This window comes from Haliaeetus leucocephalus, unplaced genomic scaffold, assembly GCF_000737465.1.
Source record: "Haliaeetus leucocephalus isolate CR32 unplaced genomic scaffold, Haliaeetus_leucocephalus-4.0 Scaffold555, whole genome shotgun sequence".
Taxonomy (NCBI): Eukaryota; Metazoa; Chordata; class Aves; order Accipitriformes; family Accipitridae; genus Haliaeetus; species Haliaeetus leucocephalus.
Window position 1 is genome coordinate 7,297,359 of NW_010972991.1, and position 26,181 is coordinate 7,323,539.

At 42.7% G+C, this 26,181-nt stretch overlaps 1 protein-coding gene across 1 annotated transcript; it reads left to right on the forward strand.

Moving 5' to 3' along the window:
• Positions 1-534: 534 nt before the first annotated feature.
• ANXA13 (annexin A13) lies at positions 535-25,889 on the forward strand. The gene is made up of 11 exons (XM_010576939.1): positions 535-592; positions 14,083-14,161; positions 16,461-16,555; positions 18,262-18,432; positions 19,088-19,121; positions 19,209-19,288; positions 21,019-21,087; positions 21,307-21,408; positions 23,339-23,414; positions 24,233-24,345; positions 25,554-25,889. Exons 1-11 carry the CDS (start codon positions 578-580, stop codon positions 25,671-25,673), a joined length of 954 nt encoding a protein of 317 aa, XP_010575241.1. The 5' UTR covers positions 535-577; the 3' UTR covers positions 25,674-25,889.
• Positions 25,890-26,181: the final 292 nt, after the last annotated feature.

Below are 26,181 nucleotides of genomic sequence, written 5' to 3' on the forward strand. Positions count from 1 at the left end.
AGCATGGGGGCAACCCCTGGTCTCTTCTCACAGAGGCCACCCCTGTAACCCCCCCCTACCAAAACCTTGTCACATAAACCCAATACAAGCAGTGAGATTCTGTTTGAAATACTTTGTAGGAGCTGAGGGTCCTCAGTGACATATTAAATACTATTAAATCCCGTAAGATCTGATATGAACTCTTCAGAGGAGGCATCCTTCTTTCTAAAATGTTTGTAAAGCTCGTGTTGGGCACTACCATAGCTATATGTTTTAAATCATTGTAATAACAATTAGATAAACGAGTATGTATAATCTCGAGGCTTATATTGTGAAATCTTTACTTTCCCTGGAGAAACCAGCCAGCTCCATGACCCAACAGGATGCGATATTAGATAACAGGGATAATAAAGCCACCATGTAATGATGAATACACCCCACCTTGAAATGACTAGAATTTAAATAATGTCAGAAGTTATTGATTAACCCAGGGTTGGGTAGGATTTAGCTGCTCTAGTAAAAGTTGAGTATTCCACCTGTATGCTTGTTTTATTTAAGAGCAGAAGAGTCGCATCTTCCATACTCAGGCTAAGCAAAAATGGGCAGTTCACATGTAAGTAATTTAATTTGGATTGTCAAGAATGCAACAATTTGCTGTTTTTATTTTTGTCAATTTTCACTTTAAATTACATTAATACAGCTGCAAATGAAGATTTAACCTCAAAATCTACTTTAAGTGTGGGTGGGAAACTTATATGTAGCTGGTAACATTGTTTAATTGCAGTACATGATTAATGAACCTATTACTGTAACGCACAGGTTCTAAATGTTTTAACGCTCATTGTGGCTTAGTTAAAAGGGGCAGCACTTTAATTTTGAGAAGAAGAAATGATGTGTAGGATGTCATGGGAAAAATAATTTTAGTTAGTTTAGTGAATTTCTGCTGGAACATTGCAAATGCTAAAATAATTCTCTAAATATATATGAAAAACTTCCTGTCCCAAAGGCCATCACTTTCAAAATTTGGCTGTTTTATCACTGAATAGTAGGGCCAGGAGTAATCTCAAAGTGTGGTGCTCGCAGAAGGGCCTGATTAAAATCCAGGTGTCAGGATTTACTACATCGAATTACCGTATGAGTTTTAGAATCGTAGAATCATAGAATGGTTTGGGTTGGAAGGGACCTTAAAGATCACCTAGTTCCAACTCCCCTGCCATGGGCAGGGACACCTTCCACTAGACCAGGTTGCTCAAAGCCCCATCCAACCTGGCCTTGAACACTGCCAGGGATGGGGCATCCACAACCTCTCTGGGCAACCTGCTCCAGTGCCTCACCACCCTCACCGTGAAGAACTTCTCCCTTACATCTAATCTAAATCTACCCTCTTTCAGTTTAAAGCCATTACCCCTGGTCCTATCACTACATGCCCTTGTAAAAAGTCCCTCTCTGGCTTTCCTGTAGGTCCCCTTTAACTACTGGAAGGCTGCTGTAAGGTGTCCTTGGAGCCTTCTCTTCTCCAGGCTGAACAACCCCAACTCTCTCAGCCTGTCCTCACAGGAGAGGTGCTCCAGCCCTCTGATCATCTTTGTGGCCCTCCTCTGGACCCACTTGAGCAGGTCCATGTCTTTCTTATGCTGGGGGCCCCAGAGCTGAATGCAGTACTCCAGGTGGGGTCTCATGAGAGTGGAGGGGGAGAATCACTTCCCTCGACCTGCTGGCCATGCTTCTTTTCATGCAGCTCAGGATATGGTTGGCTTTCTGGGCTGCAAACACACATTGCCGTGTCATGTTGAGCTTCTCATCAACCAACAGCCCCAAGTCCTCCTTGGGGCTATGATTCTATGATTAACAAAGCTTGTCAGCTGCACTTTGTTTCTCCTAATCTCGTGTTTTGCAACCATAGGTTCATGAGTGTCTTATGTATTGTGTTTTTTAAACCTCCAGAGCCAGTCTTACAGACTCACAGAGGATATACGGAAACCAACCATAGGGACTACCAGTTTGTCAGCAGATGAGCCAGTAAGCACTTTTTTTATGAAGGATGAAAGGGACACCATGGTGTTACAGCACCTGTTTCCATGGTTTATGGTGGCTTTGGGAGGCACTGCAGTACACAGAGGCAACTCCTCTTTCATGGTCAATACTGGCACTAGAAAGCTGGGTAAAACTGGGTTGTTTCATTCTTGAATACTGCATCTTTCCAAAATTTTGCCTGCTTTGAAATTTCAGAAGTGAAATTTTTTTGAATAGCCCAAATTCTGCTGGGAAAAATATAAAATTAATTGTCTGTGTCAAATGAAGTATTTTATTTGGTTAAATGGATCTACATTTTAAAACTTATTTTTAAAATATCATTATTAAATGAAGTTTTCACTCAAAGCTAAGCATTGTTCAAAGAAAAGGTTCCATTACGTGGATGTTAAAATGGAACTTTTCAGGTATATCAAAATGTCTCATTTTAAAGTGGAGATGTCTTCCTGAACATGTTAATTTGAACAAAATACCAAATTTTACTGAAAAAAAATGCTTTCAATAAAAAATTGCCAACCAGCTCTGAAGTGTACTTTTCTCTTAGAAACTGAGCTCTCAATTAAGAGCTAATGCAACATTACAGCTCAAAATCTGCATATTTCCATGCACTTTTTGTACTCTGAACTCAATCCGGTCCTCTTTTCTACAATCAAAGTTTTTGACTGCACGTCCTTAGAGATTTAAAGTCTCTAATTGTTTTCTCTGTTTGCAGTCTTGCATGAAGCTTATCTGTATTTTTGCTGTCTTCAAAATTACCACAAGTAGAATCAATCCACCTGAAAATCTGGGTAGCTGCTGTGCTGTAAGCAAGGTGCTTGGGGGACATTTTGGGAATAGCAGCAATGGTTTTGATGATATGATGGTGTGATAAGTTTGATGGATTTTGACTTTCATGAAATTGTGTAATTGTGTTTTAACCTTCTGTCTTTCAAGAATCCAAGATGACTATGCATTATTCTGTTGTTCTCTGTGACGTTTGCGACTTGAATTAATTTGGGGGGTGGGTGAGTTCTTTGGTTTTAATTTAAACCACTCTTTGAGATTCTCTGGGACGCCCTTGAGTTTCATCTTCTCATTGTAAAGTAGCCCAAACCTTCTGCCAGGGAGGACTCTATAATGTCAGAAGCGGGTGGCAGGTTGTTGTGGCTAGATGGTTTGAGAAGTTGAAGGTAAAAAGGTAAGTATAACCTGGAGAATATATCTGCCTGAGGAGTCCTCTTGGGGATAAGCTCACAAACATCACAAGGGCCTCTGTGTTGCCTGTGGACACTTCTATCATTGTAGAAATGTTTCCTTAGTACAAGTATTACTTACCACAGCGTGATTTTATTATCTCATCACAAAGCTCAACAATTGCTATTTGTTGCTTCCCCTGGCAGACCAATATTCAGTCACAGCTGATTCTTGTTCAGTCCCTGGCCATGAGCCCACAGTCAGCAGAAGACAGAAATACCTTCTTGTTGAGCCACTCACCACTGGGGAAGAGCTGTGGCAGATTCTTTTCATTTCCGTGGTCCCCTTTTATCCAGGACATTTGCTGTTCCTTTTAGGTCTGAGACTATCCTGTGAGTGCAGCTGTGTTAGGTGTTAACAAGCATCTAGCCATGAAAAATTTACGATGCACTCGCGGCAAAAAAAGAACCCGTCTGAAGTATCAAAGGATCATTACATTTATGTTTTACACAATGTAAACAGGTCAAACAATTATGTTTTACAAAAACATTAAAAAATCCAAAATATCTGGATTCTAACATTCTTCTTTGTATACAACATTTTTAGTATATTGTACCAAGTCCTGTTGTTACTATCCAGAAAAATTACTCTGCCTTTATTGTTAATTACAACTACTGACTGAAGCAATGGACTGATTACTGCTGCTCTGGGTGACTCAGCTGACCTGGGAGTATCTTGAGACTTTCTCCACCCTGCGAGGTAGAAAGGAGTTAGAGACAGAAACCTCCAAGTTTAGTAGACACAGTTGGTTTGTTGGACAATAAACATGCCATGTCTGTATAGTAGCAGCACTTCTATGTGTCTATAAATATATAGATGGTGTTTAGATAATGCATCTTGCAGAGGAATGTTTTAAAAACAGCAAAGGGATCAAGGGGAGAAGCATGTAATCTTGGGGCTTCCCTGATGGGGTGCAACATTCTTCCAGTTCTTCTTTTAAATAATTCAGCTTTAGCATACATGAAGAGTCAACATGATGTTCCCAAATATTGTGTCCATGTTTTTCAGCCCTGCGTAGGAATACTTAAGTCATGTTAGCTTTCATGCTGACATACACAAGAATTTACTTCAGTGCCATCAATGTTAACTTACCAAAACTTTTGACAAGTCTTAGTGGAGGTAATGAGTGTAAAATTTTTAGTAAGACATAAGAACACTTAAGCTACAGTATGCAAGTCAGAGATTTGGTATCTCTGCTGAAAAAGAGGCAGAATATGCCAGTTTCCAATCATTTTAGTTATCATCCCTAATGGCCCAGCATACAAAGTGCTTTCCAACTGGACATTATGGTCAATAAAATAAAAGTAGACAAGTCCACCCCAGTGTAACAGAATTATTCCAGACATGGAATTCTAGATTTGTCCTAGGTGAATAAAGCCATCTGTTTGCCATTTTTCTGTGGCTTTTATTTGCAAAATAAGTATTAAAAGGAAGTGATGTGAGGCATGACTCATGACTAACCACAGGCATGACGCCTCCAGAGATTTCTAGCATCCTTCCCTGCCTTGGCTTCAGCTGCCACACCGGGGGGAGTCAGGTCCCTGTCAGCCCTGTGTCACCTCTGCCAGCCCCATGCAGGTGCTGGGGGCTCTGGCACATCTCAAAGGTGTCTGTATTTAAGCATCTGGATTGAGCCCTCTAGTAATAAAAGCTGTGGGTTTGCAGCTTTGGCATTCCCACTGCATGGTACCCTGGTAGCTAACTCTGATTTTAAAAGTAATCTGAGTTAAGGAGTTCCACCAGCCACAAGAAGGTCTGGACACATTAAAACTGGACAGTGTAAAATTCAGCCATGAGAGATCCTCCCCAAATTTTTTTTGTTTTCTCTTAATTGCAGACTTAATTTTTCTCTTAATCATGCTGATGAGCATACATCAGTGGAGTGGATAAAAAATTAGCCATAAGGTGTTATGAGATGATATATTAACAGCTACTTAGAAACATGAGGGACATTGTAGGAGAGAGATGGTTTTAATTTTGCAGTTTAAATAACTGTCAGAGAAATTACCTTCACTGTTGCCACTTCTTTGTAATAGGAAAAAGTAAATGCGACTAACTCTATTAGGATCTTGTTGTCACTGTAGTTTTAGTCTGACATGTAGAAAATAAGGTTATTTGCACCTCTCAGTTTGGAAGGAGTCACTGAGTCATTGCAAAAGCTGTTCAGTAATGAAGTCTAATCTACATGACTTATATATATTGTATTATCCAATAGAGACTTCATATAGAAATTGTTTTGTTCCTGTTAGCCACAAACTGTCAGCAACAAGCTAGCCCAACAGTGCATGTTGCTTTTGTACAGCTGTTAGTTCTAAAACAGCCGTAAGGATTTGGGAGAGTGACAGCCTGCCTGGCAGATGGTGGATGGCATTCGGAGATGCTGGTACCATTCTCTGAGCAGTCAAGGAGGCAGATGGCAATTTTCCAGTTACATATTGTGGTTGACTGAGAAAATTGCTCAAACAAAAATGACAGGTACATTTTAAAAAACAGCAGAGGAAGAAACCTTGCAGTCAAAAGGACACATGTAGTCCTTAAGGGAGCGCTTGCCAATTGACCTGTGTCAAAAAGGTGTTTACCAACCCCACCTTTTTATTACCGTAGCACAAACCTTGGTGCTTGCTGATACTGCCCCACTGCCAACATGCCGCCGCTGTTTGCTTCTGTTTGTTTTTAAATGTTAGCGCCCATCTACTCTGACCTGTGTGCTAAAAGCCTTTACATTTCATATAAATTCCTACCTGAATAATTGAGCCAAATTATTTGAATTTCGCTGAAGAAGAGCTTGCAGAAGAACACCTTTCTTTGATGCCAGGATGATAGGAGATGGTGAACCCACCATCTGCTAATGACCAGACATCCTTGCCCCTGAACAGCCTTTCCCAGTTAGATGAGACCCAACCTTGCCTACCAGTAATTGCTCTTTGTTTCTTTTGCTACTCCACTATATTAAAGAGCTGTAATATTTGGAAGTTTTTCTCACGGAAGTACCTATACACTGAAATGAAATGGGCTTTATCTGCTTTTCTGCCCTTTCTGATTGATGGTCTGGAGCTTTGTGAGAAAGTCACCCTTTTAACCCCCAGGTATATTTGCAGCCCCGTGCCAGGCTGGCTGACACGGCCAGGAACAGGGCTGTACCGGTGACCCAGGGCCTCGCTGCTGCAGAAGGCAACCACAGGTCACTGGACTCCATTGCCAGCTTGCCCCAGGGCCCTCGTCCATCCCATGGCAAAGCTGGAGGCTCCTGGTGGAGGGGTGATCCTCTGCCTGCCAGCTCCGAGAGCTCTCCCACCCACAGCTCTGAGATGTGTGATACGTGTCTGCAGGCTCTTTGCCATGGGCGAGGGAGGTATGTTGCTTGTCAGGCAGGTTGGATGCTACCACTGAAGTGGCTTTTCCTCCTCTCTTCTGATGTTCAGTCCAGTCTCAACTGCATTTTTAACTGACACAAGCAGGCAGATATATTTTCTATTAGGAATGCATAGGTTTAAAATAAGGTGGCAATATTATAAAGGAATAATATACCTTATATAGGGGTAGAAGGCTGTGACTATTCCTGTTATGCTCATACCTTCTGCTATGACCCAAAAATTGATGCAGTTCAAAGGGGCCTAAGGTAGCTTTAAGTATTGAAAAAAAGACTTAGGACTGGAAATGTCTGTTCTAGTAAATCACGCTATTGATGAAGTACAAACGTAGAATCGTGTTTTCAGTCTGTCTTTGGAAGTAGATCAGAATCAAAATACAGCAGCCTACTCCCTTGTTTGTTCTTGTGTTTTATTCATAACATACGGAAATGCTTGCCAATGAGTGATGAGATTTGGGCTCTTTGTCACTAAGACTGTCCCATTGGGTGGGAGTTCAGAGTCTGTTCTGCTAACAGGGTGTTATCCTGACAATGTGTGATGTACTAGAAGACTAAAACCACAAGATCTAAGACAATGTGCCCTTTTTTTTTTTTCCTATCCAGTACTGTTAGTCTAGTTAACCTTGGATTCTAGTTGCATTGTAGCTCATTAAAGGTTTCTGCCAGGATAAATAATTAATCGTGAGTATATGTGTGATGATAAAAAATTAATCATTAGGTGCTGATTTGCCAAAAGCTGTCTTCCGTGATCATAGTATATTAGATACAATTTAACTAATGAGATGAACACCCCAGTCCTGTTGTTTATTATGCTAACAAGGTGACTAGATGGTTTGGGACATTTCTTGGCAGATAGAGAATATAAATTTTCCTCTCCACACAGAAGAGGAATACAGAAAATCATAGAATTGGAAGGCACCTTGAGATGTCAGCTCACTTATCCATTGCCTACAGCAAGATCAGCTCTGCCCAAACCCGTCCTGACAGCTCTAGCAGTGCTGAGCTGGAGGAGAACTGGTTCATTAGTTGGAGACGAGGCTCCCCAAAGGTCTTTGGACTGGTGACTCGGTGACTGTGCATGGTGAGAACTGAGAAATCTCAACAGGTTCCACAGTTTCTAATCTGTGATGGGTTTTCAATTGTTTTGGCTTGTCTGTTTGGTTTTCTGGCATTCCTGTGCTCACCTTTGGGACATTATGGATTGTTTGGGCCTTGGCATCGTAAAGAAACAGAATGCATGACACTGCAATACGTATATATCTGTTACCCTAACTAAGAATATTTGAACCCACTGGACAACTTTTAGATTAATTTACCAGCAGGGGCTTAGTCTCAAAATTATTAGGTGCCTGTTACACTTCTTGAATATCTTGAGAAGAGAGAGACTGTGTTAGAAATCCCTGGAGCAAAAAACTGAGGCATGAGCTCAACCTTTATAAGACAACAGAGAGTCAACACAGTGATGGGCCAGTATGCCTATGCCCATCACAGGAACTGCTTCAGCTGCAGCAGGTGGTAGAGGCACCAAAATCAGCCAAGCAGGAGATGTAAATCTGTGGGAAACGAGGCAGAGGGGTTTCTGGTTCTCACCTGCTTGGTAGAAAGGAAACCTCAGATTGCTGCATATGGAACTGGTTTATGTCATTCTTTTCAAAACCTTGTTTTTCTCCAATGCATTTTTGTGAACATAATTAAATACATGTGAAGAATAAGAAAACTGGTAAAATAGCTGTGGCATGATTCTGTTGATCACCTCCAGTTACTGTTGGTGATGCCCTCAGGTATGTCAGACATCTGCACTGGGTTGACAGATGCAAGTCCCACAGGAGACCACTCACTTCTGACAGGCTGCGGGCAGCTTACCATGGGGCATCTCTAACAGCATCACATACCCACATTTAGACAACTGAATAGTGCCCTAAATTTTATTCCAGACCTCACTCAAATGCAGGAATCAGTGCGGTAAAGAGCATGGCTGGGTTTGTCTGCCCTTTCTATGTGCTGCCATTTTGAGATTTAATTTTTACTTCTGTTAAGCTAAAGAAAAATGAAAACAGCAACCAAAGAGAAGAAGAGAAGCTTGTAATTAGACATCCACTAAATAAAGCACATAAAATGGACTTGGCAGAAATGAAGACTGGATTGGACACTCAATATCCCTGGATCAATCCAGCCCTTTTTAGAGCTCTGCCCATAGCTATTAGACCCGCATCTCGACTGCTCTGGTCAGCAGCCACATTCCTGCTGGCTCTTCCTAGTGATTTGTTTGTAAGGGTCTGCGTCTGCATTTATCCGTGCTAGTTATCAGCATCGATCTGTGTTAGAGCTGCAGCAGGTGAGCACTGTCAGCAACATCCCAAGGAGCTACCCGTTCTGTTCTTTGACGGTACTCCTCCATAAACCTCTGTTCCTGTGCATGGTTGTGGCATCTGCTTGAGATGATGGAATGGAAAAATTGCTGTGATTGCTCAGCTCTATTATCAGCTATTTTCAGGTAGGGTACATTGTCTCTCTTTCGCAATACGGGAAGCTACCTGGCATGTTCATGATAGTGTTTCTTCTGTTCTTGTCTACTGACAGATAAGCACTTTGTATCTACTGCAAGCTTAATTGTCTTTAGCCTAAGGAAGAGATTAGAATTTGTCTTCAGAAATGTCTGCAATGTATTGCAACATCCCACCATTTCTAACTACTGATGCTTTGAATCCACCAGAGCTCTTATTCCGCTCCCTCCACCCCCTCCGCCCCATGTCTTTCTTGGTTTTGCTGATGTTTTTGTTAAACTGTTTATTTGCGTACCATAAGGGCTCCACATGCTGAAATATCAAAGAACAGTCCCCAAATGCTTCTCTAAGCATTGCAGATCATCTTCAACTATAAAGTCATCTTGCATCTCCTTAAAGTCAAATGTAATTTACAGTAGGAAAAACTACTTGGTGTGCTTTACAACAAGGTAGAACTGTTAGTTTTAGATCAGTTATAATCTATCCACTTTAATAGAAATAAATCTGTGGCAATTCTAGCCAAAGCTGCAAGGGAAAATGATTGTTGTCTAAAATATGCTTGAGTGAAGCAAAACCTGTTCAAGCTAAGGAACACTGTTGGCAGAAAAAACAAGTGGACACAGGCCATGAATACAGCTAGGCTGGAAGTGAAAAGAGGATTTCTTACCACCAGAACTCTGGTTACACTTACATTTATTTATACAATTAATTATTACACTTACATTAATTACACAATTACTGTAGAAGTATTGGAGACAAGTATAGAAGAAAATGAAGTAACTGAGTAGCTGGATCTGGACCAATTTATGAAAGCAAGTTCCCTTACATACTATGTCCAGCTGCAAAATTTGTGTGCAATATGTCCATCTGCTATTTCAGACTCCACATCACACTATCACCAAAATTGCTATAACACTTGTAAGTCATTAACTACTCAAATCTAATCTAAGATCCTAACTCTAAAACAAGAGCTATATTAAAGTGATTCTGCCCATATTTTTAAAAGGAAAATGCCTGCAAGTTACAAATGGTATTAAACATCAGTTTCTTTTGCCATTTATCCCTGGCAGAAAAATCTACCTGTCAAAATCTGCAGAGTAGGAAGCAGTACAGTTGTGAACAGCTCTCCCTCTCCTGCATGGGAAAGGCTGCGTCAGTGGGCAAGATCAAGGCTGGGACCCAGCAGGTAGTGAATTTTAACCAGGGCTTTCCAGAAGACTCATGAGTTGGCCTTGACAGTCACTTACCCAGAGTATCAGATTTCTTATGTTTAAAGCTGATGCTAGTATTACACACAGTACTATAAGAATTATATCCCCCAGGTGTATCATTTAACGTTTTATAGTGATTTGTTTGAAGGCGGAAGCTTTAGCAGAGCTGACTCAATAGATTCCTCTGGTGCTTTTAAACAAATATGTCCTGAACATCATTAAGAAACAGGTCTTCCTTCCCTTCCGCATGATTTTCCCTTTGAAAAGAAATAACATTTCTTTTTTATGTCTTTATGAATCCTTGTAAATCCACAACGTTGTTTCAGATGCTGGTGCTACCATTTTCCTACCTGTTGCAACTGTGCTACGCACAAATACAACAGCTACAATGACAAGTTTGACCTAGAAGTTAGCTAAAACCTGAGCATAACTGACCAGCCATCAAGGCATAAGAGAGCAAATCACTCTCCCAAAGTCCTGTAATGACATTACCAGGCCCAGGTGCATCTGTGATGGGGCAGTGGGAGCTGCGAGATGGCAGCATTAGCATGATAAGGGTGATACCCACAGCCCAGCACTGCTGGTGGGTAAGGCAAAGCAAAGTACAAACCAGCTCCTTGCCTTTGGGTGCTTGTGTAGGTGTTTCTGTCCAAGCTGAATGACTGAAAAGTGGGAGCAAGTGCCAGATGAAGCCTTTTCCCTCTCACTTCTCACTAGTGCATCTTCTGTCCCAGGTCAGGAGGAAGTGAATGTGGAGCAACAGTTCTCAGTCATGTTGTTGGAGTGAATTTGGGGGCCTATAAATTAGAATAGCACTTGGATACTACAAAATAGTCAAATCTGTGCATTTGATATGTTAGCACTTTTCTCTCTATTTTCTGCTCCACAATCATCCCTTTTTTTGCTGATTTTTCAGCTGTTTCCCTGGTCCTTACCCTCACAAAGAAATGCTTTGCAAACAACTCCAGGATAACTTCAGTACTGGCTGCCTAACATAGACAGCAGGATCAACTGTATGAGTGGCATGAACATCATCTGAGAAGCATACTAACACTATAGAGATGAAATAATGATAGCTTAATGTCACCATCATTACTGCATTCTGATATTGTACCCTGTTCCTACAAGCAGTTTTCCACATGGCGCAGGGGAAAGGCAGCGATACTGTCTCTCCAGCTTACAGTGTCCTTTGGGATTGCTCCAGGGTGCATGATACAGATGCAAGAATTAATTAGGAGCGCATAACCCAACACAGCAGTAACTCTGACAATACTACCAATCATATGTTAAAGTATGGACTGAAGTGTTTAAAAACAATTTGCATGTTAAACTTGGTATTATGGAGAGGGGAAAACCATACTGGCACCACACACTGCTGTCTGCAGGGTACACTCAATTGAACAGGCAGCAGAGTATCCTCCTGAATGCTACACCATGATGCTCATTGAATTCGCCATACATTGAGAAGCACCTGGACCACACTCCTTGTGTCAACGCTGTGCCTGTATGACTCTCCTGCAAAGAGGCCCATTGTGCATGCAGCATTTGCATACTGGGGCTGTATATCCAGAATAAACTTTTGTTGTATTGTGGGATCCCATCATCCTGTTCCCCCAAATTCATCACCCACCAAGTCTGATTAGCTGTCATTGTTTGTTTTGGTATTACAGAGAACAAAGGTGAATTTTATTCTCACAAGAATGAAAATGAGGGTATAGTAATCAGAAAAGAAGAAAGAAATTAGAGTTGCTTAATTTTCAAGCATGTGTGCAAAAAGATATCTTTTGTACATGATTCCATCAAAGGAGAAGCACGTACACCCTATCATAATAGAAAAATGTGAATGCAATTCATTTTGGATAAAGACAGTGATCAGTGCGTCTGTTTTCTAACTTTGTGCTTTTCCCTTTCCTCTTTGACAAAATTCCTGATAAATTTGAAGACCGTTAAATAAAATCTTTCACTAGAAAGTGTTACTTATGTGCATCTATTTCCACCTTGTTTGAAAGGTTTAGAAAAGCATGTGTGCGGGTCAGATCTTACAGTAGGATACATGTTTTACAAGCAACATTTGTGATAATGATGTGGCAATGAAAGTGTTACCTTGCACTGTAAAGACCAAGAGAAATTATTGCATTGTTATTGTACCTTACTAGTTGCTATTGCTGTAAAAATAACTTTCAATTTCAGTGAGATGGCTGCGCTACAGCAGCTACCATTAGCAGTAAGTCATATCCTACCTGCTAACTGCATTAGGAAAGCCAGGTACCTAAATTGTCTTTAGCCTCTCACAAAGGTACATTGGTAAAGCAGCGTAGGGACTGGACTTGGGTTTTCTGCTTGAGAAAAGACCCTTTGTCTTTTGACAGAGGACTCCTTTATCCAGAGCTGTAGCTTTTCCACCAGAGCTAGTAGATCACAGCACAAAACTTTTGAAGAATACCAACAAACAGATTTCCAGGCTGTATCTATACTTGTAAATAAACCAGGTTGTTCTCTGGCCAGATGGGTACGTGGCAGGGCATGGCCCGCAGCCATAAGGCTAAATTCTCTTTATCGCACAAGCAGAATGATATTGTGCCTAATGTCTTTCAGGAATCGTCTCTGCCCTGTGCTATCCCCAAAGACAAGGAAGTTAATCAGCCCTTTAGCCTCTTCTGCTCTTCAGTAGGCTGGTGGCATTTTCAGAAGGGCCTAAAAGCAGACTATCGTGCGCTGGGGTGTCGTAACCCTTAATTTAGTGGAGAGCAGAGCGCCATGCCCTGGGGTATCATAACTCTTAATCAACAGTGGTGGTGCCAATGCCTGGCAGCCCTGCAAAGCAAGTAGCCTGATCCACATGTTGCTATTTGAATGGAAATGCCAAAGCACTTGCAGTGCCTGCTTAGACCTCCCGAATCTGTGGTGTGCATATAGTTCTATTTGATTTAGGAGCCTAGGACCTATTTTCCAGTATTATTTTAGAGTTTAGGCATTTAAAAGATCTGATTCATGATATTACAGGGGTTGAAAACCTTTCCGACCTCCTGGTCTCAGATAACTTCTACCCTCGTCTGAGAAACAGCAGAATAGAGGGTGTACCAGCATTTCAGCCCCTGTGATTCACAGCTTGTCAGGTTAGTAGGAACAGGCATGGTTTTTCTGTTTACAGTGGTATGTCTGGATGTAAACTGCAGCGGCTGTGGACTTTGAGTTATTATCCCCGATAGATTTAGCTCAAGGTAACCACATGTACTATTTTGCCAAAATAAAAAAAACACCAGCTTTATCACGTTATATATCTCCAATTATCTTGATTGCATGAATGCATCGATGCAAGAAAGGTTTGCAGGACCAGTTTTTATTCAGCTGATTCAGATTGTAAGCTCCTAGTACTTACAAACATACTGCAGAGGCAGGGCCTGTTTCTGTACATGTCTAATAGGGCGTTTTTATTGGCCTACTATAAAGTGATTTGATCTGGCATGAAGATGCCTAGTATGAAGTTACTACCTTTAAATTATTTTAATAAGGCTGAACTGGCAGAACAAAGTTATATATGATCAGCACTGTGTGTCATGTGGTGACAGCTATTTGTGGATCCATTCTAGGAGCCCTAGTGACAGATAGAGTGTTTCAGCAAAGGCTGGCATGAACTTCACGGTTTAGGTGGTGTAAACAAATATCAAGCAAGAAACTGGCCCAAACTGCTGTCATTCAGAGAGACTAATGCAAAATTGTCTCCCGTGTATCTGTTGTGCCTCTGTTTTCCTAGTCAACCAATAAACACCATCATCATGGTTTTGATCCAGACCGAGATGCCAAGAAAATACATAGTGCCTGCAAAGGAGCAGGTAAGAAAGCTCTTGTTTTTTATACAAAGGGAAATTAATTATTATAATTAATAATTATAATATTCAATATTATAAAGAGCATATACATAAACCTAGGGCAAAACAACTGTTCCAACCAGTTTCAGGTAATCTTTATGCTTCCTGTCACTTACTGACTCAAAGAACATGCATACCCATGAAGTTTTATGTGATTAAGATAAATGGGAAGGGAAGCCAGCTTGTTCCTCAAAGACTGGTAAGATCTAGTTTGTTAATTGCTTGGCTCCAGGGAATTGGGATAAACATGGTATTTGCTCCCTGTGATAGGAACATCAAGCTGTCAAGACTGATACGACAGTCAAGGGGTCCAGCTAGTCACATCGGATTAGGGTGTCCTTATATATGTCCTTTCCCAGCCCTTCAGGGGCCAGTAACAAACATCACCACCCCCATATGTCCATCAAAGCCCACTGCAGCTCCATCAGCTGAAAGGAATATATGGTGCTCTTAATCTGCATCAGTGATTTTTAAACAAAAATACTGGCTCCCACCATGTTCTAAGGTAGTTTGAAGTAAGCTGGCTGGCTGTGCACTGATGTGAATGAGGAATGCACAGTGGTCATGGGATCTTCAGGTCCATGGAGGTGACAGCGTCCAGCAGAGGAAGAACAGCCAGGCAGCACATGAGAGCAGTAAGTTATTAATTCACTCCAGGCATTTGCACAGTAAACATGTATTTAAGCATTTCTTCCTGGTGTAGCACTGACGTTCAGAATCAGCTGGTTAAGTAAGTGCTGCATTTTAGGAACTGTTCCCATCCTATCAGCTGAGCCCCCTCAAGACAGTTCCTCATAGGACTCTCCTAAGGAGAGTTTAACCCCATATTGTCAGATAGGAGTGCTTTTCCTTCTAAAACTGGACCATGCCTTCTGCCTCAGTTCTAAGCAGGAAGAACTGGACAAGATGCCCTAAGCTTGTCCTGTATGTACCTGATGGTGATATGCAGGGGGTGAAAATGCATCAGCTGCTGCCGAATGCCAGTACCATTTGTAATTTTATCCTTTGTACCGGCCGCTCCTCGGAAAGCCTTGTTGATCCCTGCTCCCGAGAGCCTGAGATGAGGCATGGCACAAAGCCCAGTAGGTGGGTGCAGCAGATGGAAGAGCACAAGGAGAGCATGGGGCAGTGTCCACCAGCGTGACATGCATGCATCAGCAGACCTAGCATATGGCTTGATGCCTATGATCAGCCATCTAAACCCGTTATATGCTATGGGCATTTTGGCAGTGCCCATCACATGCAGAGTCATAGGTCTCTCCTGATACACATTCTCCATTTCAATACTTGTCTTGAAGAAATAATGCCTGAGGCAAGCTGCTGGCCCTTAGATGGAGGTGCACCAGGACACGCAAGTTAATGCAATAGCTGCTCTATTGTGTCTTTTGGGCATCCAAGTAACGTCACTGCGGTCCTGACCCTTTAGCCACAAACAGAACGGATGCCTTACAGCAACTTTGTTTAGTGCAAACATCTGTTTATATGGCTGAGGGCAAGAAAAGTACAAGAACAAGGTCATTGCCTTTAGTAAGCTGCTTCCATCCATTGCATGAGCTACAGCTCAAAGCTGCCCGAGGGTTTCTGCTGGAGAGGTGCTGCGTGTTCAGTTCCCCCATGGGTTCCCGGGAGATGCAGCTGCTGTGGTGCCCATCACGGGGGCACCGCACGCTCCCACTTCACTCTCACTTACTTTTGCCAAGCAAAACAGCACCAGCAGACCACGAAGGCTGGTTCCTGCTCCTCCTCCTCCTGACTCCATTTAGCGCAAAGCACAACCCATTCTGCACAGGCTGTGGGTTAATGAAGCTGATTTAAACACATGCTCACCTACCCCAGCCTCTCGCCCCACGCCGTTCAGTCTCTTGTGCTGGCACAAGCGTTCACGTGCTTAATGAACTGGATCTGGTGGCTGGTCCCTCGGGACTACACAAACAAACATTGCCACCAAAAATGTGTACGTCAGCCCACGGGCACTGGCATAACCCTCATTTTAGGAGCAGTGTCTGACCTTCTCAAACAGAAGACTCAATTTCCCTGATAAAATATGAGCGGCGTGAGATGGAGAACTTGTATTTTATGGTCTGAACATTGTAGCTGACTACAGTTAAATATATCCTCAGAAGAATCTTAGATGCTACAAATTCTAAAGTTGGCACCAGTGGGGATTTATGGATAGCAATTTTCTTCTCTTTAGAGATCATTTTTTCTTTCCTCTGCATTAGATTCCTGATTAAATAATTCCTATGCACAACTTCTTTTTCAGGAACTGATGAAAAGAAAATTATTGAAGTCTTGTCGAGTCGAACAGCAGAGCAGAGACAACAAATAAAACAGAAGTACAAGGCTCTGTATAGCAAGGTATTTTTTAAATAAATGTCCTCTCTGTTTCAAACCACATGCCTGCTAGAAATATAGCCTACAGGCCTCTGCTTTTGAAAATATCAAGGGTGCAGTGGATTTAAGGAGGACACCAGTTAGTTTCTGATTCAGCAATTTATTTTATCTCCCAAAATACCAATTATATTTCTAATCTTAGGCCTCAGAGTCTTCTTGAAATCAGGCTTAACCAGATGACAGCATTTTAATCAAAGTTGGGAAAGACAGAAAATAACTCATAACTGAAATAAAAAAATATTTCAGCTTGTGTTCGTCTTCAGCACATTCAGAAAAAGAAATTAATGTAAAAGGGAATTTTAAGTCAGAATCCCTCTCAGACCAGATGCAAATTCAGAGGAACTATTTGATCTTACCTCATTGTATTTTTGTTGAGTTTAATAGATGTAGTATTGATTTCTTCCAGTGATGAAGTAGAATACACCTTGTAAAACTAAGAAGTCTCATTGAGCGCTTGATTTCTGGAGGAGGAAGCATAGACTTCCTTAACGATTTTGCATGTAAGAAAAATAAAGCTTCCAATATATTATTTAGGTAAACAGCTGAATCCTGCAGAGCTTATTATTAAATTGGTATTTTCTTAAGGTCTGCTTGCTCATTAGTCATTATCAATGTTAATAAGACAGGCAGCACTGGACCTGAAAGCCTTCTATATGTAAAACTTACAGCAAGCATGATAAAGATTTTGTGGTTACATAAACACTATAGAGTTAGTTCTGTAATGAGGATTAATAAAAACAGGCATTAGAAATAAGCAAATACCATGAGACATCCCGGTTACATCAGCATGTAGCAACCCTTCTTCCTTGCCTGGGCAGCCTGAATCATTCGGGAAGGAGCCACAAGTTGGACCATTTTGCTCTCCTGCTGCTCCAGGAAGCAAGGTTCATGGTGCACGCGTTGAAACTGCTCCAACACCAATGTCAGGCTTTGACTTGAAAAGATTGAGTGTTCACTTGCGATTGTATAAGAGGTTATTTAAGAACAATAGATTTAGAGCTAGGCTTCTCATTTCTTGTTCTCAACTTGTCAAGTACTTCCCATACTACAGGAAATGTTAACTGCAGATAGGACTTCAAATAAATCATCAGTAGGCATCCTTCTCAGTGTACATGCACTAGCTAGTTCTTCTCCAGGGTTGTAATAAATTTTGAATTAAGTAGATCGTATCACAGAAGGTTGGTTTGTTTGGGGTTTTTTTGGTGCAAAAAATGCTGATTGCTTGGCACCAAAGCACTTTGTAGAAATTTGTTGCTTTTTCCAGTAAGTCAGTTTTAAGTGGAAGAGAAGTTTCCTAAGTTGGATCACTTCTTTTGAAGGGATCCCTGCTTTTTTCAAAGCAGGAAGTTTCTGCATTGTGTTTCAGAGCAGTCTCCTGTTAAGCTTTTAAAAACACTAGTTTGCAGTTATTTAAACAAGTTAGAGTCAAAACTGGACAGATATCAGCTGGTATTTGAAGATGGGACAATCATTTCACTCAATCTGAAACAAAAATTTTTAGGGAATTTATTCTGAAAAAAAAAAGGTCCACATATTTAAAGGCTTTTTTATGTTTTTGTCCCTTTTTGATACAGAGGAAGCTTTGAAATCATGACATTTCCCAAAACAAATTAAGAAACCCTCTAATCCCACCTCAGCTTTTGTGCTAACCCTTCCGACTGCCCCCGCAGGATTTGGAAGAAGACCTGAAGGGAGACCTGAGTGGGAATTTTGAAAAGGCTGTGCTGGCTCTGCTGGACCTGCCCTGCGAGTACGAGGCCCGAGAGCTTCAGAAGGCGATGAAGGGCGCTGGGACGGATGAGACACTGCTGATTGAGATTCTCTGCACACAAAACAATAAGGTTGGGACACCATGCATGACTTTCCTTAGGTAGCAGGGCAAAGAGCTTGCCAAAAGCATCCCCCCGGGAGGAGGAGAAGGGATCAGACCAGCTTCCACAGCTGAAATGCCTGTTGTCACTGGTAGCAGTGGTAAGGTTGCCACACCAGGGCTGGAAGTCTTGCAGGAGTTCAGAGCAATATAATTCAAATTCCTTCCTTGGTCCTACTCATATCTGCCTGGATGGCACAGAGGCAACACTGATGATAGAGAAACCCCCGGGTGCCCGTGAAAGAGAGCTTTGGCACTGCTCTGACCATTCAGAGGTGGCTCCTACCAGGTACAGGAATGCAGTCCTCTTCAAAAAGCCCTTTAGCTTACACTGAAATGCAAGTGAAACCAAGGGACGCCTGCACGAGTCAGGCATCCCTTGAAATGCTGTCCTGAACCGGGCTGGGTTTGAGCCGTGTCTCTGTGCTGCAGTCAGTCCCGGCGTGAGCGGGGAATGGGAATTCAGCTTCTCCCACCCCATGCTTGCGATGCCTCATGCAACATGGGCATGGTACTGACTTGCTGGGGGTTTGTTTGCTTATTTGTTTATTAATTAAATTTATTTATTTTTACTTATTAATTTATTTCTAAATATGTTTTCCTTTTTTATTTATTTCTTTGCCTAGGAAATTGTAAACATAAAGAAGGCATACAAACAGCGTAAGTAGTATTGTCTTTTGAACACACACCTTCATTTAAAGCCTTTATCACTGGGGGAACCCTCACAGATTTTTTTTTTCTCCACAGTCTTTGATAGGGATCTGGAGTCTGATGTTAAAAGTGATACTAGTGGCTCTCTACAGAAGATATTACTCACTGTGCTAGAGGTAAGGCTGGGGGCTTCCCTCTTATGCAGCTACCTGACAGAGATATTTCCTTTTCTCTATCCTGTCTACACTAAGTAATCATAATAAGTATTAGCTGGTATTTATAATAATGTAATTATTATATGTAATATAATAATGAGGTAATTACAGTAAGCAAAAGGCATTCTTCAGTATAAGAGCCTTCTATATCTATAGCTTTTTAATACATAAAATTTTAATTTATAAAATCAGAAGTACTTTTATAAATTCTGATACTTTGAAGACAACAGCGTCGTTTTATTATTATTTGTACCATCGTAATGGCTAGAATACCCATTCAAGGTCATAGCTACATTATGCTGAATTCTGCCCAAAACCAGCGAAATCTGATTTCCATCTCAGCTGAGGATTTTACAATTCAGATAAGTACAGAAAAAGTAAGAAAGAAATTGCTGTTATGTTAGCTTTCCACTCACCAAAAAAGCATATTTTCCATTAGAACACACTTTATTTTAAACCACCTACATGAAATAAAGAAAAAAATTAGTATCTTCATGAAGACACAGTATAAGAAGAGTAGGATCACACCTAGAAATGCAGACAGTCCTAAGAAATTAAAAGATTCAATAAATAGAAGCTTTAACCTAACAGTCATATCACTAAATACATCACAGTTAGATTCCCATTCTGGAAAGCAATGATACAGCTGTCTTCAACTTCTTGGGGTATATTTTCAGAAGTCACAAATACATATTATTCATAGATTTTTTTCATAGATGAGTCCTTCATAATTTCTACCAGGAATTACAGTGCTAGTGAATGCTCAGAGTATATAGGTTAGTCAGGAAAATATTTTGCAGTTATCAGGGCATATCCAGCACCATGAAAACCATCAGCACTTCACGGCAGGTACCGGGAACCTTTCTGCAGTAGCTGGATGACAGATACACCAGCTGCTTTCCTAAGAAACTTCGTGGTGTGAGCCCAGGGTGCTGTATGTGCCCAGCAGCTCAGCTCCCAGGGGGTGGATGTCAAAGGCTGTGTTGGGGCCACCCTGCCCCAGCTCTGTCTGCACATCTCGGCCCCATTCCCACCCCAACATCCAGCCACACACGCTACCGCTTTACACCAGTGGGAGAATGCTGCAAAAAATGGCAGAAAGCAGAACCAAAGAACAAGCCAGGTGGGAAGGGACCTCTGGAGCGACTCTAGTCCAGCCCTCCGCAAAGCAGAGCTAACTCCAAACTCAGGTCAGGTTTTCCTCTGATTTTGTTTTCTGCTCCGTAGGGATGCTGGCTGAGGGAGGGAGGGGGGCACCCATGGGATGGGAAGGAGTCTGGGGACGAGGGGACCAGCAGGCCACCCTGCCGCAGGGGAGCATCCGCAGGGTATGGTCTAACGCCGTGCCGCTGCCCACCCCTGACAGTCCCTTCCTGCTCCAGAGGTATCAGGGTTGCGATCTCGTTAGGGCCCCAGCGCATAGCTAATCAACCTGGGAGATAAAACCCTACCATACAGGCTGCATCTCTGAAGTCAGCAAAACCAGGGGCTGCGGTAAACGTGAACAGACCGTTCAAAGCTGTACCACCAAGCCCTTCTGTGCCCCATTACTAGGCGTTTGTCAGCAGATGGCAGCAAAACTATAACCAAAATATTTGTGAGGGCCACAAGCTGACAATTTTCCCTTCCACTAGGAAATGTAACCAGCACTTGGTCTGATTTTTTTTTTACGGTCATGTCCTTTTCTGTAGGCAACCAGAGACGAGACCCAACAGGTCAATGCAGAGCTCGCTGAGCAAGATGCCACCGATCTGTATAAAGTAAGTGCAATTGTGGAAAAATCCCTGTTTGCCCTGTGTTGCACAGAAAGGGCTGCCTCGGGGGTGACTAAATGCACCAAGCACAGAGGCGATGGCAGTGTAAGCAGATGAGCAAGGGAGGGACGGGCTGGAGCTCGGTCAGTCAAGGGCTCTGGCTGACTTTTTGTCTCTACTGTGAATAAACAAGTGCTTTAAACAAAATAACATGTCATGTTTAAGGCAGGAGAAGGCCGCTGGGGAACAGAGGAGCTGGCTTTCAATGTGGTCTTAGCAAAGAGAAGCTATAGTCAGCTGAGAGCTACTTTTCAAGCCTACAAAAAGGTGAGTTATTCTCTCCTGTGGTATGGGTTGCATAGGGCCTGACATGTGGTTTGCAGACCCTACAAATACATGTAGAGCAGGCAATCCTTTGCCATTTTAAAACTTCTTGAATGCTTTAAGAATCTTGGAAAACATTTTTATGCAACTGGATCCTGATCCTAAGGAAATAGGGGATAAAAGCTGTATCTTCTGCCAGTGAAGAACCTATTCCCCTTCAGAACCTACACAACATCCAGCCAAATAAATGTCACAATGTCATTTCCTTCCCACAGCTGCATGACAGTGGGTGTCCCTACTCCTTCAGGAGGACCAACAAAGGGACAGGTTCGCAAACTCCTGCCCTGAAGCAGGGTTTTGCTTTTCTGGTCTTTTCCTCTCCTCCAAAGCAGAGCCTGGCAAGGTCTCTCCTCCTGATCGCCCTGCTTCACACGCTCATATTGGCTGGGCAGAGGCACATCTCCAGTCTCTGCCTCTCTGCCCACGCTGGGCAGACAGCCTGTGCAGGTACTTTGATGTGCTCTCGTCTGTCTCCAAAACATAAGGCAAAGTAGGCAGCAGGATGATCCCGGCTGTCTGGTACTTCTCCCTGTATCACCCACCAGGGACATTTTACTCATGCCTGGGCCTGGACCTGACCTCCACTGAGGCCTCTTGCCTGGAAATGACCTGAGAAAGACAAAGCAATGGGAGACCCAAGGTCCTTCTCCTGGCAGCAAGGTGGAAGCTCAGCAGTGACATGTATTCTCAGGAGAGGGTCCCCCCCTCTAGCCTCTGGTGCACAGTCCTGAACTTCCCTAGGATGACTCTGAGTTCATCAGAAAACTGTAACCCTAGGCACTGAAGATGAAAAAATCTCCAGTCAAGGCCATACTTCAGTGTCAGCATAATAAGGAACCCATAGCTGGAAAAATGTTTGCAGCTTAATCCAAGTTTTGGTTTGTTGCTGGCAGGAACACAAACCCAGTCACTAACTGACACTCTCTCCCTTGGAGTGGCCCAGACCCTGGGGGTTCAGTTAAATGCTCTGATAGCCAAGCTACCTTGGCTTTTTGATTCCTAAAGCCAAGCAGATCAGGTTGCCCAAACCCATCCACCACATCCTGCCTGGCTCTACTTGAAGTAGAAGTGAGCCAAGATTAGAGCCATGCAAATATCAGTCCTTCTCTGCAGTTGGAAAGATAAATAGGGCAAGACCTAAATCAGGTTGGGGGTTTGCAGAACTTAAGCCTAAATCCTCAGAAGGTACCCCTTTCTGCCTTGTGTGCATGGTGTCCCAGCTCTGACCTAAAAGTCCACTAGTCTTGAACCATGCAGGGCTATCCTGGTAGACAAAACAGAGCAAAGTAAAATCCTTTGACGTTCATGAAGTTCACAAAAGTCAGGATAAACTCTGTTTTGAAGTGGCAGTCTGGTTTTCCCCTTTCTACAGAATAATACAAAAACTAGGGAACAACTGCAGTGCTTGTAAACTTTCCCTGGGAAGCCAAAGACAATAAGTAACAAAACTTCATAGAGCTGGTAAAGCTCCAAAAATTATCTTATTTGTGTGGGAGCCATCCAGAGCCTTTGATAGAGGGGTTAGAGGAAGCTCGAACAGTTTCTCCTGACTAGGGGGTCACTCAAGAAGAAGCTGCAGCTTCTTTGTCCCAGAAGCCTTCAGATACGTGCAACTGCTTGATGTAGGTTATCCATCGCTTAACCATTGTGCCTTACCTAGCTGCACAGACCTTCTTCTTTCGGTGCCAGTGGATCTGTGAGCACTTAGGCCAGAGAAGAACTTCATTTGCCCTTGAATTACTCCCTTGTAAAGGCTCTAAAAGATCTGCATTGGCCTTTTGCCAATGGATCCTGAATCTGATGCTGGTTTTATGGCAGTGGGATGATGTGTACAGACAGCAGCTCTTATGGCTCCTTTTTGTTGTCCTCATAGGTGTGTGGGAAGGACATAGAAGAATCTATTAAAAGTGAAACATCTGGAGATCTGGAGAAGGCTTATCTCACTCTTGGTAAAAAATAAATGTGTCAAGAGCTTTCTTTTCTAGTTCTTGCCATCACCTGACATTGGTTGTTGGGGTTTTGTGGCAACAGCCATTGAGATGATAGCCCTAAACTGAGCCAACATATCTGCCAGGAAAAGAAGAGACAGTTTTCACTAGTGATTTGGACCCCTTAGTTTTAGAAATAAAACTTGCTAGACACAGCTCCTCTCCACACAGCTAAATTATTTGCCCTCTAACACAGGGCAGCCACCTCCAAGCTGCCCCTGAGGCCATGGCTGTTGATAACTTCCAGCTGATGCCTGGGCATCATCGGAACTGTGCTACCCAGCCACCACAAAAATGTACAGGGTCCTTGACAGCAATCTAGCGCTGGGGATGACTGTGACTGGTATTTAAGCTTGGGCCCTGGCTCTGGTATTGTTGTTATCCATCTGGATCTGGGGTCTCCCAAATCTTGCTCCTGTGAGCTGCAGAGTGAGCAGCTACGCCAAGAATGAAGGGCAAGAGGAACTCAAGAGGGGCAAATGCTTGTTCTCATTCATTTCATTTTCACTGTGGAATGGCAGAGTACTCGGTGCTCATCATCTCACTGTGTAACACGTTTTCCCCATGGAGAAATGTATGTCCCTGTTCAGACTCCAAGACTTTTCCTTGCATACTGATAGGGGACCAGTCACAGAATGAAAGCCCTACCAGCTCATATGCCTGAGCATAAACCCTAGAGAGTTTCCTTTATCTCTTCCATATTTATTTCCTTCTCCTTGAAGATATATCGCAAAGTGTAAATACACAAGTGTAATGAAGCCTCTTACTGTTTTCTCTAGTCAGCTGTGCCAAAGACTGCCCAGGTTACTTCGCTACACTTCTGTACCAGTCGATGAAAGGAGCCGGGACTGATGAAGAGACCTTGATTCGCATCCTTGTGACCAGGGCTGAGGTAGGGTATCCTGCAACCTGTAATACCTCACATCAGCTCTGGGAGAAATACAAATGTAGAGGGTATGGAGTGAGTCCTGGTAGATCATGTGCTCAGTCAACCCATTTCAGCCCAATGACATCAGTGGTCACACTCTGCTTTTGTACCCAGGCAACCCTAATTTTGATATCGCATCTATTTCTGTTTTCAAAAGAACTAAACCAGAAAGCATGCAGGCAGTTTCAAGTGGAGTCAACTGTACCTGGTTAAAAGTAACCCATGGGGAGGTCTGGCCCTAATAGCATGTGTAGAAGTAAATTCATGGTTAAGTAATGATAAAGCAGCAGTTCCCAAATTCAGAATTGCTTATAAACATATGTTGCCAATTCTCTCTGATTCCAGCTGGGAAAAACAGATGGGGAGGAGGGCAGAAAAATGAAGAGCCAAAGGAGATAATTGTCATTTTAAAAAGCACAAAACTGCACAAGACATTTGAGATCTTAAACACAGTCTTTAAGTCTTCTTTCCTTATAAGCTGTGTAGGTTGTAACCCCAGGGCTGTTTCAGTCTTGACATAGAGGAGGAGTCGTTCACAGGGACGAGGAGAACATATTTCTCAATGATCAGCAGTGTGAGAAATTAGGCTTCAGGGTAGTCTCTCTGTTAAGACATGGTCCAATCATGATAACATTTAAAACCCACAGTGCTAACGATCAGACCCATGCAGTGGATGCCTTTTCACAGGAAACCTCAAGACAAGGCATTTAATTGTCCCCTTGTAGTAACCAGAATATTACTTCTGTGAGTGGAACAAAACCCTCTTTTAGCCATACTCCTGGAAGTGCCTCTTTCCCTGCTTGCCACCGTGGAGTGGCCTCCGGAGCTCACAGCGACCTGTGCAAGTTTGTCTGGCACCAAGGCTGTGCCTGCACAGCACCGCTAAGTGCAGGGCAGAGATGCCCCCGGCTGCCCCGGCACAGCTCTCCACACAGGCCCGTACCCCCCTTCGCAGCTAGCATCCCGTCACCACACTGTCTGACACGGGCTTACCTCAAATCTGAACGTTAAGCTGAACGTCCTCCAAGATTTTTAGACCTCCTGCTTTCTCCTCTCCTCCTCCCACTGGGTGCAGTGGACCTTGGATCAGACCCCAGGGGTCCTGGTAAGAGCAGGGCATATTACTGAAAGCGTGTCCCACTCTTCTAAAGAGCCTTTTGGTGTCTCCTCAGAGTGACCTGCCAGCAATAAAGGAGAAGTTCCAGCAAATGTACAAGAAGTCGTTAGCTGAAGCTGTCCGATCTGATACCTCTGGGGACTTCAGAAAGTTGCTGCTGGCTCTTTTGCACTAAAAAGCCATCAAGAATGAAGAGGCATGCTGAGCAGCCACCTCTTGATTAGTTTCCAAAATAGCATCCAAAAAATGTGGCATTAGCACAAAGAAAAAAATCCAATTTATTTTCTTTCCAGCTGGGAAATGTGTTGCCAAGTAATGCTGGACGTGAGGTTTATGTTATGGCTATCTCGCCAAATGTCCTTAAGCAATAAAGACATGTTAAAAAAACTAAATCTAAATTGACCTCTTTGTGTTTGCATATGTAGAGGAATCTTCTGTCATTGTTTCTTCTGGGTAGATTTTCTGTCTTTCTCTCATTCTGAAGATTATCCTTGTTCTTTCCCCAATCTGACGAGTGCCATGTCATGCCGTTACAGTCCTGCCAAGAGAAAATGGAGAGTAATTTCTTCTCAGCCCTTTATCACAGCTCTTTAAACAACCTGAGGGCTGTGAATTAATGATTTAAGTCAGGCCCTGATTAAAATCCTGCTATCAACAGGGAAGGTCAGAATGATTTCCCTGCC

Coding starts and splice junctions, on each gene's coding strand:
- ANXA13 (XM_010576939.1), top strand. Junction 14,162..16,460: donor TAGTGCCTGCAAAGGAGCAG/GTAAGAAAGCTC, acceptor CTTCTTTTTCAG/GAACTGATGAAAAGAAAATT. Junction 24,346..25,553: donor TCCTTGTGACCAGGGCTGAG/GTAGGGTATCCT, acceptor GTGTCTCCTCAG/AGTGACCTGCCAGCAATAAA.